The sequence below is a fragment of the Ooceraea biroi genome, chromosome 9, assembly GCF_003672135.1.
Source record: "Ooceraea biroi isolate clonal line C1 chromosome 9, Obir_v5.4, whole genome shotgun sequence".
Lineage (NCBI taxonomy): Eukaryota > Metazoa > Arthropoda > Insecta > Hymenoptera > Formicidae > Ooceraea > Ooceraea biroi.
In genome coordinates, this window is record NC_039514.1 from 727,411 (window position 1) to 741,961 (window position 14,551).

Here is a 14,551-nt window from a genome sequence, read left to right on the forward strand (position 1 = left end):
GAAATCATATTGTTATATCGCGGTTGCTTCAATGAAAATTTTGATTGCGACTCTTTAAATAACGGTGAAAAAAATCTTTTAGGTATACCGCGAGCATGCAAGATCCACCACGAGGTAGTTACTACCCTGCGGGAGGAATCAGTGCCATGCAGCAACCGCGTCAGTATCAATACAGTGCGACGAACCCTTGGCAGCGAGAGGAAAGGGAAAAGGTAATGAGAATCTCGCTAAAATTGCATGGTCCGAAGTCAGATTTAGTCCTTTTAGACCTTGATTTAATGTTAATGATATTTTTAGGAACAGGCTCGTAGGAGAGAAGCCGCCCGACAATGGCGAGATCAGCAGATCGCTGAATTGAGCGTGCTGACGCACCGAACGCAACAACAAGAGGAGCAGTTGCGAGCACTTCAATTGGAAAGGGACTTCCAGAAGCGAGCGGAAGAGGCTGCCAATCAGGATGACGATGAGGAAAGCAACGATCTAGACAATGAGAGCGCACAGCGCGTTCAAGGCTTGTTGAGGATGGCAGCCAGTCAAGAGAGGGCTGTCCAAGGGAGCCAGCAACCACCGATTTTATCGAGAACGAACACGGGCAACCAATCTATGAGGGGTGGTTTACCTCTGCAGCCAATTAACAGCCCACCGGTCAGTCATGCTCATGTTCCGCCTACGGTATCTCTGAATGTCGGGATGAGTGGTCAGGAAAACAGTAGCTTGCACGTACAACCGAGTCCGCAGCAACAGCAACAGCAGCAAACGGCATTGGCTCAAATCGAGGAGCAGCAATTGCACGTGACGCCCAATTACGGCGCGTCTCTCAGCCACTTTGGCTCCGGTCAGAAGCCTTACTCCGTCGGCGCGCCGTCCATAGAGGATAGAGAATTGCAACGAAGGATGGACGAGGCAAAGCGCAAGCAGATCGAATTCGAGGAAAACCAGAAGAAGCAGGAAGAACAGATGCACGCGCAGCAGCAAACGTATCAGCAGAATCAACACTCGAGGAATCAGCAGCTGCATCCTGATATGCTGCGCTTGGACAATTTGATTATCAACGGGCCTAGTGTGCCTATGTGTAAGTAGATTAACATTAATCGATTAATATGACCTAACGTTGACGAGAGAAAGACGAGACAAAGATTTGCTGAGGATTGAAAATATATTTTGGAACTTGAAAAAACGGTATTTTCCATTAATAAGAAGAAGTTTGGTATATTATTATTAAATTTATTGATTTCATAGTTGAATTATTTCACTAAAGACGCACTTTCTCCATTCCAGCCTCGCAAAATAACATAAACGATGCACCTCCGCCACCGGAACGCGGTTCCAGTTATGCCGTTATGTCTCAGCAAAGTGCTCTCAGGTCAAATGGCTCGACCGCATCCAATCTACCTCCCAGTTTTCAGCAGCCGGCATCCATGAAAAGAGTCTCTTTCCACGATTCGAATGCGAATAGTGAGCCTTTGCTGCGAAATGTACAGTCTGGAACATCGAACCCATCGTCGATGTCGATGGACACCATCAGAGAGGATCCCAATGTGAGTTTTACTTTTCTATAATATCTTCTATCTCTTTTTATCTTTATCATCTGTTTATTTCAATTCAATTCTGCTTTTTCCAATGCATTATTTTGACACAATTGTTCCCAATTGTTTCAAAAATTGATTTTATATTCTTTTTTTTGTAATTTTGTCATTACGTTATTTCCGGTTAACTCTTTTGACGAAATATCCGAAATTGCATACGTCTCTATTCTTTTGCACATTGTGTGATTGAATAGATGAAAAATTAATTTGTCTTTCAAAGAGTTAACTTGCGTCACTCTTAATACGAATTTATTATAAATATAAATACTCTGTCGAAATGCATACGGTGGCAGATAAACAAGTAAGGTATAAATTCCAAGAAAACTCGTTACATTCTATACTATCGTGAACGTACTACGTTCTATATTAATCTTATTAATGTTGCATGGACAATCAATTATAGTGATTGTCTTGATTGTTGTCTAGTAATCATCTCATTTTTCTCATTTGAATATTCATCATCTAATGTCATTGATAAGTGTCCTATTCATATCTCATTCCGTGTGACTTACGTTCGCGTTTCATGTGCTAGTTTAGTAGTTTTTATGATCGTTGCTTTATGCATAACGATATTTGATTGCTCAAGAAATTGCGTGCCTATCAGAAAGCATTACGCGTTCGGACGTGATATTCTCTTGGCAAGAGTTTAATCCAAGATATTTATTTATACATTATATTCTCCACTTGTTACTGTTAAGCATTTTATTAATTAAGCGAGAAATCGATTGCTCGTTACAAATTTCATTTAATTTAATTATGTATAAAATGCAGTAATTTAATTAATATATAGTAAGTAATAATTTATGTCATTTTCATGTCTGATTAATGTAATAACTTGATTACAGCGTTTTTTTCTAAGCTTCAATTATCGAATGAATAATTCATTAAAATGCCTGAGGCTGTGTTCTTGCTAAGATGCAATTATATGCAAATTATAGACATAATTCGTTGCTATTAATATACTTGAGGCATTTATTTTCTACGTAGTGATGCGTACATGTATAAGTAATAGCGTGATTGTGCCTTTAGAATTTTATCAACGACGCGGAGACTCTATTAGCATCTCCGAAGACGCCGGAAGGATCCGGGACTTCATTTACTGGCGCCACCCCTGGAGTGATCGGTGCTCAAGAAGTATATAAGTGAGTTTTATTGTATTACTATATTACATATAATAATATTTATATATTTATTAAAAGCATTTGAATAAACGAGCGACTTTCCCGGCGCAAGTATTCTGAAGCATTTCGTTTTTCAGAGATCCGAGACAAAAGCGACTGGCGGAAAAGCAAAAACAGCAGCAGAACTCACAGATCGGCGCAGTGCCAGAAAAGCTCAGCTTCAAAGAGAAGATGAAGATGTTTGCGATGGAGACCGGCGAGGACGGCACGCCGCGAGATAAGGTGAAGATATCGCGAGCTCAGCGTGAGATTGACAACATCAGCAGCCCACTCAATCCTAACAGTAACAACAACAATAACACCATTAGCGGCAATAGCAACACCAACAACAATAGGACTTAAAATGTCGTATTCTCGTTTTTACACAGGCTTTAATGAGATAGTTCAAACGTTTTCTGAGACATCTGGGTTACTCGGAGAAAAGGCATAAAATCTTGTAAATTACGATCAAGTATTGCGAATCGTAATCATTTCTTTTTAATTAAATTTATCGGTGGATTTTACATTTATCATATTTATTATACTTGCTTTATGTGCCGAAATTTTACATACATCATATGTTTATTACATTTACGTTTATTATCGAATATTTCTGTTTTATGCTCTTTGCCTCTGAGCATCGTAGACGTCTCATCGCGCATTTTTTAACGTAAAGAGAGATATATACAGACAATTATTGCGTATCACGCGTAGTTATAGTGTTCCATACGCGATGAATTAGTTAATTTTTATTACTGATACTATATGCGAGGGCCATTTTGCGTACAGAACGAATCCGATTAAACGGTGATTCTCCACACAGCGTCCACAAGTACAAATGGAATTTTGTATAGATTTTTGACCAAAAATATCGTGTTCTGCGAAGAAGGACCACTAATAACATAACGATAACGTTGCGGACATATTGTTAGCTGCGGCGGAGGAAAGAAACTGTCTGGAGGTTTTCGTGCGCGACGTATCTAAATATTCCTGATTATTTCCGGACCAATATTATCTTATTATGATAACTGAGATGATCTGTCGAGATTATTACAGCGTAGGATAAAAGCCTGTAAGGACTGATTAAGGGAGTAGCTCGTGAAGAAGCGCGAATTGCTTCGCGAGGGTAGTGTGTACATAAAGGGGAGACAGGCCGGGCAGCATATTTGTCGTACGCGTTAGTTTTATATTTATCTCTCTCGACAACGGAGGAGGTTCGGATATATACATATAAAAATTATATTACTATGTACGGATTTACACACACTTATGCCATTATGCACTTAACAAGGTACGACAAATTAGCGAACGTAGCTAGAAGATAGAAGAGTGAAAAAAAATAGAAAAAAAAATAGAAGAAACAGAGGAGGAAAGGAACGTTTGCGTGTGTATGCGTGTATGCGTAAAAATGTACAAGTGAAAGAGGTACGAGTGACGAAAGATCTATATTTATATGATGCGTTCCGCAAGGACAAACGGCACTAGTTTAGCTCCCGGCCCTATTTCGTGTAGAGCTCGAACGAGAGTCCTATTTTTCTGTAGAACTCGAACGAAAGCTCTGTGCTTCAAAGAGCTACGACGAAGGCTCTATCCCTTAGAGTCCAAACGAAAACTCTACTTTTATAGAATGTAGAATACGAGAAAGATGCTCCGCGGAATATGACGTGGAGAAAATTCGACATTGGGAGACTTCTGTTTTGTCGTATCTTTCTAGACCATTAGCATTGAAGGAAACTTCGCGAAGGAAACCGGCATTTTTTACGCGACGAGCTACATTATCGGTGTTTTATCGAATTTAGGTAGCGAAAAGTTTATCTAGTTACTCTTCGAGATACAAAACTAGCCTTTTCGTTAGTAGTACTTAGATGAAATTAATTTTGCCAATTAGGCTTATTCCTATATATGCAGAAGCGTTACTCAATGCACAGGGTAATTCACATAAGATGTTTATCTTTATGTCTTTTTTATTTCTTTACTTTTTTTATGTCTATACAGACCTTTTTCGATGATCTTTGATGATTTCGATGATGCAAAATCACAATCAATGTCACTATGTTAAGTAATTAATTGTACAGTTATAAAACACGTGCAAGTAATGCCGGCGCTTTATTTGAACAAATTTATGTCTAATTTTTAAAAATATAAGACAAATCATTGGATAATTGGCGTGCAGGATTTACCTTGTAATAATTTGTATAGGTTTACAAACTTGACATCTTAAGTGCCTTGCCCTAAATAATTCTTTTGTTGATCTTTATTCGACGAGTGATAATCAAAAAATTGTTATCGTTGAACGCATAATCAGCTCGAAACATTTCTCTTCGCGTAATTCTAGGACCTTTAAGTTCATTTCGCGGATAAAGTTCGCAGTATTCCAGAGAGAGAGAGAGAGAGAGAGAGAGAGAGAGTAAAGGTAAAGAGAGTAAAGGTAAAGAGAGGCAGAGAGTTTAGTGATCTAACGTGAGGAACAAAGCGTAGCAATATTAGGATTTAAGGGACAACTTATGTAATAATGTAATGCACGAACGATCGTGAAGAGCGTTCGCGTTGATCGTTCCTGCGCGATGAGAATCGTCGCGCGAGTTCAGCCGACCGACGTAAGGAAGAGTATTCACGTTCCACTCAGTGCTTCGTTGCATTTGTTGAAATTATGCAACACTTATTACATTCCTCACCGTCCAATCTGCGTTCTGTGTCTATTAAGATCTATGAAAAAAAAAGAAAGATCGTAGAGGAAACCTAACCTAACCTTTTTACAGTATTCTCGGTAGCCCTGACTACGTTTCGAGTATTATTTTACGAGAACGATCTGTCGTTGACATTTCCCATTTCTTTTTGAGGAGCTCGTGAGTATTAATGAAACGCATCTTCTTCCGGCAGTGCACAGAATGCAACTGATCAATACCAACATCGCTTCCAAGAGAGAGTGTTGGCGTTTTTATTCTTGTACACTTCTGAATCTATATGTGTTGAGCTTTGTCTGAGAAATGTGGGACTACACTTGTGTTTTATGCGCGTGCTTATCTTTTTTGGATTTCATAGCGAATGAAGTTTATTTTTTGTATTAGATTATATCAATCATATTGCGCGAATTTTTTAATAAAATATTTCATCCTTTACTTCTCGCGTAAGTCAGCGCCGATGTAATCGTCTGTTCCATGTTTCTCAGGAGAAAGCTCTGTGATTAATTTCCGGTGATTTTAATAATCTCTTTTCACGTCCTAGATTGTAAAGAAAGTCTCCGGAAAGCTATTTAGACCTGCACTTTCGACCTACTTATCTATTTTACTTTCTTTTTAATTTTCATCGTTTATGTGCTTCTGCCGAGATTCGTTGCTTCGGCCTTACCATTCCTCCACTCGAGAACGATAGTGATAATACTAAGCAACTTGTTATACGCTGTCGTGTGCGACGAATTTTACTCGTGACCACAACGAATTTCTGCTCTTAAATAGAATGCTAATTGTACAATTAACGCGCGAGCGAAATATCGTAGACTTAATTCTCTAATTTTAATCAGCCATACTTTTCGAGCTGGTCGAGTATAACGAGATGAATTCGATTAATAACGAAGTAATTATTTTGGCAGCGAAAAGTATACAGAAATACGTCAAAGTGAAGCCTGTAAGCTTGACGTATTAATTAGATATATCTTGTTAGTAAATGTGAGAGAGAAAGAGATAGCTAGAAAAGAAAGCGAGGGAGAAAGAAAGAGAGACGGAAGTAATCGAGGAGTCCCTTCTTGTTGTGTATAGCGAGCGTACATATTTGCACTATATTTTGTAAAACTGTTTTCATAATCCCGTAGCGATGGTATCGGCCGGTTAACGGACCGCCGTGGGCAACTCTACGGATGTCTCACGGATGTTATTAATATTACTATATTTTACTTATAGTACCGGATATATATTGTAATTTCGCAAAGTACGGTATATTTTTTAATTATTGTATCGTGTAATGTTATTAGCGAATACGATATTTGACGGAAAATATATGTCAGCTATATTCAATTCGACATTTTCTTCCTTTTGTCCAATACCGACTGTTGACTAACGAGTTTCAGAATATTGCGTTAACATTCCGTTACTGACAATGAGCAATGGAAAAGAAATAACGAGAGCGGTGTTTCTGCAAAGAGATAATTTTATTAACATTCATCGTTATAAAACACGTCGGGTTGCGATGCATTTAATTCATTCGTTAAGGCTAAGTCCTGCGTCTTAACAATAACGAGTACGTTAACGTCGTTCCACTTTTAGTTTTTGATGTCTATTATTTCTAAACATGTCAATCTGTTAACAGGTGTCAATAACGAAGTAGATTTTTATTGGGGACTTAACATTACCAAAAACTAGCTATAAACTACATGAGCTCCTTCTGGCAGATCCGATCTATGCATTCTATTATCAACAATGGTAAAATCTATATTAAAATATTAATAATATGCATAACAAAATGATAGTATATATGCATTTCTTTCTTTATGCATTTCTCGTATTTTACTTTCTGCGATTGCTATAATTTTATAAACAGTAAAGCGCGAATAATGCCATTGTAGATTCATGCGCACAAAGTACACATTATTATATTCCTCTATTCAAGTTTTGATGATAAATTTCTCTTATTAAGAAGAAGCTTTACAGAAGCTTTACACGTGACATATAATTACTAAGGCATTTGATTTTAAAAATAAAAACAAAACAGCTAAGGAAACTTTATAATTGAAATCGTCAATAAATCCATCACTAAAATTAAACTTTTGTTTCTGAAAAGAACTTGTGTACATAAATATAAATTTTTGTACATTTCGTGTAACATTAACGTTTTTAATATACATAAATGAAACGACGTCTCAGTATCGATTGTCAACAGGTGAGCGTACACGCATTTTTAATATTCCACTTGTAAACTTTTGACAGTTTGCATGTGTCGGATAAAAAAAGAAATCAAAAGCGATGAGCAACATTTCGATCCTGTCGATCCTTTCGTAATTTGATTTAAATGTTCTTAGATTAACAGAAGCCTTTTAACTATTTATCACATCGAGCATTCATTATTATTTATCCCTGTGCGCTATGTTATAATCATTATTATCGAACGCACATTAATTTATGCCGTTAGCTTAGCACAATTTCACATTACAATTCGCATTAAATTACATAAAATACAATTTTATATATACATAAACTGTCAATAATTCAATTAAATAAGTCGTTTCTTACAATATTTTATACATGATTGATTTTATGTCAGCGAAAATCTAGAGTGTAAAGAGCTAAAATATATCACTCCTTATAATTTACACGCTTTTATATAGTACGTTTTATTTCTAGATTTAAAACAGCGAATTTTACTAGCATCTTACTGCGCGCGCGAAAAATAATTTTTCTTTTTTTTACAACAATATATATCCATGAAAAATGACTTGTCTTTTATAACAATCTATATACTTTATCTATATACTTTCTAGCACATCAAAAGGTCCAACAGGGTCGAATTACAAAAATTGCTGCAAGTTCGCTTTCGCTATGTAAAATTGCGATAAGTTGCACACTTAAGACATCTTCTCCTAATAATTGATTATCTTATAAACAATCTCGCTGTATGTGCGTAAGCATATAATTATCTTACACAATCGTCACGTATTTCATTGATTATTGAACGCACTAAACCGCTGCAACAACATTCGAAGCAACTATATAATGTTTGGTAGAGTTTATCTAAAGATCTTTCTTCAATTGTTATTTCCAGTCGTTTTTATATCCTTTTCTTTTTTTGTTGTTCTATTTTGAAAGTAACTCGGAAAAGAGAAAGTTCTCATAACGCACTGTATAATATCGACAAAATAGCTAAACGTAATGCATCGATGTTAGCTAATCGCCTCTCTAATAATTATTAATAATTTCAATAATCTGGCAGACTTTTCAGTTATAAATAATATACGTATCTATGTCTGTTCTTGCTACCACAAAAATGAGACATGTTCGTTGTGACGTAATCGTAACTTTCGAACGAATATATTTTTCTCATATTATTTAGATTAGTCAATTAAACAAAATCTTTATCCCGTTCACGTGATTTGTCCTAGAACAAATTTTAGCATTGAATATGGATTGTAAATGCAAATATAAGAGACTTTCCTTGCCTTTGATTTTACATTTCTGATCTAAAATTAAATCTGATTCTATTTTATTCTATTTTCTTTCTGTTTATTTTAATTCGATTGAAATTAAGTCTCCTTTAACCGCTCTCGTTCTAGAATTAACATTTAACGAATTCTTCTGAGCAACTTAGAGCATGATTGTAGTCTCGCATGCGAGATTGTTCTCTTTGAGTTCTTGATTTTTATTTCAATTTATCTTCCCCGGTCGAACTTCTGGGGAATGTGCTAATCTTCGTCATTCAATAGGAACGTTCATTAGCACTAAAAAACGCTAAGAAATTTAACGCCCATTCCGCAAAACGATTGATTTTTTAGTATAATAGGACGGAAAGGTATGTGCAAAGTATCATATATCCTTGCTAGGCATGATTCGTCACTTCAGCTTCTCGAATTATATCATATACTGCTATATATCCTTACGTAACTACAGCTATGAGTCCCTTAAACAAGTGCCGACTCTAAACCGATGTATAAAATAGGCATGTAGAGTATTCTCTTTGGTGTTCTGAGCATTCTCAGCTTTCACTTTGCATCTGATATGCAACGAATAATGAGCGAATAAACTAAAGAAGAACCTCAAAACGAATCACGCAGCTATCTTCCGATCGTTTCTAACGTGTTTTCCCAAATCGGAAATAATGTATAGCATTTCTAAATTTGAGCTTCTATTGCTCATTATCGACAGTGACGCAACTCTGAAAAAATTTGATCTCACGACAAAATAACTGGAAGCCTCATCGAGAGAGAACAACAAAATTTTATACTATCTTAATGTTAATTAGCTTGTTATTGTACTAGTGCTAAGAGAATTTTGATTGTGTAATCGCTTTCTAATCCTTTTTCATTTAATTCTGTTCTTGTTCTACTTTTGCATGGCATATTTTTTACTCTCACGCAGAGCTCATGAGTAAGCCAATAGTTACGCCACTGTCTATAACGAGATCGCAGATCGTACTGCTCGATCTAATCGAGCATCGTGCACTATCAGCTATCAATCATCATCGAAGCTCGGTATATATTTCTTTGATTATCACTGCTTTTGCAAGCTGTAATTGAAGGCAGTAAAACCTGATGACCGACATTTCTGCTAGAAGTTTACCGGGTAATAAAGCAGATACTTTATCGTTGCCATCTCAATTCATTTCTTAATGAATCGATCGCCTATTGAGTTTGCCACCGAGTTGGCAGAGATCTCGATCATCGTGTTTCGCTTGTCCGAAGTCTTTGACTCGCGGCGCGCGGAGGGTCGGTGAACAATAGGGTCCTCGAAAAAGGAAGAGGACCCGTTCATTCAACGTCCGGCCCAACGCGCGCAGATACAGAAAAGGCATTTCGCACGGCCGTGGTATTATTGGCCTGAACTGATGGACGTTGTATCACTGCCGGTGGACACGGTGTCCGACAAGGGGGGCTGCAGCGGCGGCGGCAACTGCGCCGTCGACCTCAGCAACTCATACTGGCCACGTGACACGCGCACCAAAGGCGGCGACAGCACGTTCATGTTCTCCGGCAACGGCGGCAGCGCGTTATTCTGGAACTGGCCGGACACGTTACCTACTGGCTCGTAGTTTGCCACGACGATCACCTTGCCACTCCTGCTGCACGCCTTGCCGACCCCAAAGTAGCGGCTGCTCGCCCATATCAACTGGGTGAAGTGACCTGAGAAAGGACGGGAATATCTCTGCTTTAACTGTCCTCAGTAGGACAATTGGACAATTAATAGATAATTAGTATCCAGAGAATCATCTCTGACGTATTCATAGTCCTCTAAATAATCTCTCACAATCTCGTGAACATAGTTGGGGTGATCTCAGAATGTTGCCTGTTATTAGTTATCACCTAGTTAAAAATAAACACGCTATAATTTGCATTATAATATTTCTATTTGTACGTAACATGCTTTTTGCTTTCGAATTATAAGAAAAATGCTACAATTGATCCAGAACATCGATTTTACCTGCGTTTACGTTAGCGTGAAGAATATCCGGTTCCTTGAGGAAGTCGTATTGCTTCACGGCGGAGTACCAGTACGACGCGACTTCCTGCCCCGTGACGTCGCCAGGAACACCGCCACCGGGACGACAATAAAGATTATGACCCACGTTCCGGTCGTTCTTGTAGTAGAACGTGTTCGTATGCGCCAGGTGATTCGCCCACGACTGAGCGTATTCGCACAACTTTGAACGGTAACAGTCATATAAATAACGTTTAAATCTGCATCATATTGTATACATGTGTAATAAGAGCGCCCTTTTTTTTTATTCTTCTTCCCTTTTTCGATGATTACCTGGGGTGACATGGTCAACGGAGGTGCGTTGTGCCGTTGCCGATAAACGTTGTGCCAGCAAAGGCATTCGGTGATGAATTCGCTGTCACGCCAGTCGGTCTCCAAATCGCTCCTATCGTGCGTGATACTCATCGGTCGGTTGCTGAGTATCTGCAAGAAAATTCAAAGGCCCTGATATAGAACGTTAATGCGGAGGGCCATGCAATAAATTCTACTCGATCTACGATATGATACACCGCACGCGATATCGTACAAATTCGCCCTTCGTATTCGTCCTTGTATTTATTTAAGGTGTCCGTTTGCCATCTTAGACCTTCTCTAAACATTGAGCTGAAAATCTGAATTATTCAAGGCACATATATCGCTTGAATCTTTGAATCTCTGCGTCAATAAATTCTTAAGTTCGCTGAGTTTCTTTTTCTTTCTGTCTCAAATTCTTTTACAGAAGTCCTTTTACTTTTACTTTTGCCGAAGTGCAATCCTTGAACTCTCAAGCAAATCATCGAATCCTGGAGGCTCGGGGTGCGAAGCATCGCGTTTGATATTTTCTCACGTTCTGACGCGAAGAAAGCTCCTCTCTTCGAAGGATCATTTTGCGTAAGATAGTCGAATTGCAAGTCTGCTGAACTTTGAAAGTTAGCACGCTTAAATGATTCAGCAATTGCAATTATCTAACTGCATTTAGCGAGAAAATGTATAGGAGCCGAGATATCGCTGCGCCGCTCCTGAATCTAAAGTATCGACCCAAGTACTTTGCGCGCGTGCTCCTTTGCACTTTTGATTTCGTATTCCATTTCGAAAACAGTCGCACGTCGAGCTAGCCAAGGACACGACGGAAATTATATTTCCGCGAGCTTAAGACGTATCGGCGTGTAGCGTGCGGTCTATAGTATACATTTCCTTAGTAGAAACTTCCGAGAGACTTATAGGACGCGATCTCACACTTCCTAACGATTTTATTTCGCGATTGACTTAAGGACTTGATATACAAAGTAGAATAATATTTAAATTTTCTAACGATAAAACATGACATACTTTTTATAAATTCCTAAAAATTGTTAGCATAATTTTGCTATGAACGTAAAAGTTAGGAATTCAGCATCTCATTAAATCATCTGATAGAATATTTATGTATAACTCGATTATCAAACCAAATAAATGCAAATAAAAAATACAAAGCATATGTACAAAAACTAAATTTATGTGTAATTTTAACTAACAATAAGTTTATCAGTGAAATTATTTCACTTTTTATTAACGGAACTCATAGAAGTGCGTCTTACATGTACATCGCGTAACCGGCATAATGAAGCATGTAATTCTTGTTTCACGCAGAAATTGATGTGTAGATATGTAGATTACTCATAATCATATTTTAATGCCGCTTTTAAACTTTCTTCGGATATATATATAGTTATTAATATAAGAGTCGTAATTTTTTCTATCACGCAATATACGTATAAATATTTGCATCTGCCGTCAAGTATTAATAAAAGTAATTTCTTATATATACTTATCAAGATTTGGGCTTGTACCTTCTTCAGAAGTTTCGGCCGATTGTCCAATTGTTGAGTTTGTTCATAGTTTAGTGAGGAAGAAGTGGATACAACCGGATCGGTGATTCGTTCCGCCTTGTATAATTTGCTCTGTTCTACCCTCTTCCTGAGGTTCTCCAAAGCCGTCGCTTCCTCGCGTTTCCTGGAGGGCGGCCAGTTCTCGCTTGACGTGTGGATCATGCTGATTCCGGCACATGGTGAATCCTGAAAATTATTAAGATAAGCATGTTCATCGGCTGAAGAAATTAAATTTTTGTGGAAATATTTTTATCGTGATATTTTTACAATGCAAAATATATCGTACGATTGCTTTAGACACAGACATCGAGATACTGAGATATTTCTTTGTGTCAAAAAGAAATGACATATCATACAGGTTTATACAAGATTATATTTAATATATTTAAAAAAGATTTATGTAAGAATATTTGAATAATAATTTATTTTAGGACTGCCAGACAAGTTCTCGAAGATTTAAAAGATGCAATGCAGTTCTTCACCAATTTTTTCGAACTTCTGTAATTCTGAATAATTATTAGTAACAAACATTTGTAAATTGAGATTCATGGATTCAATAAATTTATGAATCAATGAATGTTTAGAGTTTGTTTAGAGTTTGTCTAGAGTACGCTTCTATGTGAAAAATTTATATAGGTGATGTGTATTATTATTCAATCAGAAAAGTTCAGTCAGTCAAAAAATTTGGTTCGATTTTCAGTTTTTCAAATCAATTTGTATGTAATACAGGCAACAATAATATTGATAATTGATAATGTTTATATCATAGATAATGTTTAAAAATTATGTTTAATTATATCAGATGAAGTTTAATATAAGAAAATGTAATAGGCACGATAGTAGTTACTTGATTGATGAATAATTTGTTTTTACTGAATGCAATAAAGTAAAATTTGATGCGAAAATTGAAACGAATTTTTTGGCTGATCCAATTATAATAATATAACAAATAAAACTATTAAACTGTAAGAATTTATGTAATTTTATGTAACACGCAGTATCAATAATTTCGAATCATTTCATGATTGTCTACAAAAAGATGAAAAAGATGTTCAAACCGACGTGTATACGTAACTCTTAGAAAATATGAAAGATTCTTAAATAAAAAAAGGAGAAAAATCTTTGAATGTTCTGCTTTTCCAAGAGATTCGATTTAATATTTTCTGGTTGTCAGTTTCGCGAGTCCCGAGCACTATGCTCTCACTGCAACTTCCAATTCGCGTTAATTGGAGCTCCATTGGATTCTCAACTCGCATCCCCGAATCTCGCACTTGCATCAAAATTCCGCGAGTTTTACATAAGCTCCCGGGTTGACAGTTGGCATTCGGAACGAGATGTTGATCTCGGGATAATTTGATCCTCGCAGCCGTCGAGAGGGACCAACCTTGAGATGATTGCTATTGGAAAAAGTGTCCAAATGTGCGGCCTGGCTGAGCAATCGTCGACTCGCGGGGCATCGGTTGCGATTGATCATCTCCTTCTGCATCGCGTATTCGATGAAGTAGCTCTCGTATTCGGTGTTGTCGCGCTGCGGCAGGAGCTCGGTTGTCTCCTCCGCAGTGCCGTACGCGCGGTTCACCTCGCGCAGCTCCATCGCGGGCGGCACGCCTCGCTCCTCTGGACGATCCGCGATCGACCACGCTCGAGCCCGTGCGAGCGCATACTAACTGGCGGACCGTACCCGCGCGGTCTGCAATATCGCACACTGCGGATGCACGGAGTTCACCGCGCACGCGGTCATCTGCTCGCGGACAGCCGAAACCGGAGGCGAATATACCTGC

General features: G+C 37.8%; 2 protein-coding genes and 1 long non-coding RNA gene across 26 annotated transcripts in view; 2 read left to right on the top strand and 1 right to left on the bottom strand.

The window, feature by feature from the left end:
- Positions 1-6,752, top strand: part of LOC105276183 (afadin) — a 42,400-nt gene extending 35,648 nt beyond the window's left edge. For 19 of the 24 annotated variants that reach the window (XM_026972176.1, XM_026972177.1, XM_011333585.3 and 16 more), the window contains 5 exons: positions 83-212; positions 298-1,072; positions 1,279-1,538; positions 2,616-2,728; positions 2,845-3,109. In XM_026972176.1, the coding sequence (XP_026827977.1) occupies positions 83-212; positions 298-1,072; positions 1,279-1,538; positions 2,616-2,728; positions 2,845-3,109 (1,543 nt within the window). Of the gene's footprint in view, positions 1-82; positions 213-297; positions 1,073-1,278; positions 1,539-1,879; positions 2,729-2,844 lie in introns of those variants that run through there. The other 5 variants (XM_026972175.1, XM_026972183.1, XR_003406945.1 and 2 more) reach the window with 4 other exon arrangements.
- A 119-nt stretch (positions 6,753-6,871) lies between these two features.
- Positions 6,872-14,501, bottom strand: LOC105276188 (repressed by EFG1 protein 1). Its single transcript, XM_011333614.2, has 5 exons — positions 14,155-14,501; positions 12,732-12,956; positions 11,197-11,346; positions 10,867-11,086; positions 6,872-10,568 (listed from the first exon to the last, which is right to left on the bottom strand). Exons 1-5 carry the CDS (start codon positions 14,362-14,364, stop codon positions 10,258-10,260), a joined length of 1,116 nt encoding a protein of 371 aa, XP_011331916.1. The 5' UTR covers positions 14,365-14,501; the 3' UTR covers positions 6,872-10,257.
- LOC105276187 lies at positions 12,822-13,891 on the top strand. The gene is made up of 2 exons (XR_893362.2): positions 12,822-12,949; positions 13,068-13,891. It is a non-coding gene; the product is annotated as an uncharacterized LOC105276187 (long non-coding RNA).
- Positions 14,502-14,551: the final 50 nt, after the last annotated feature.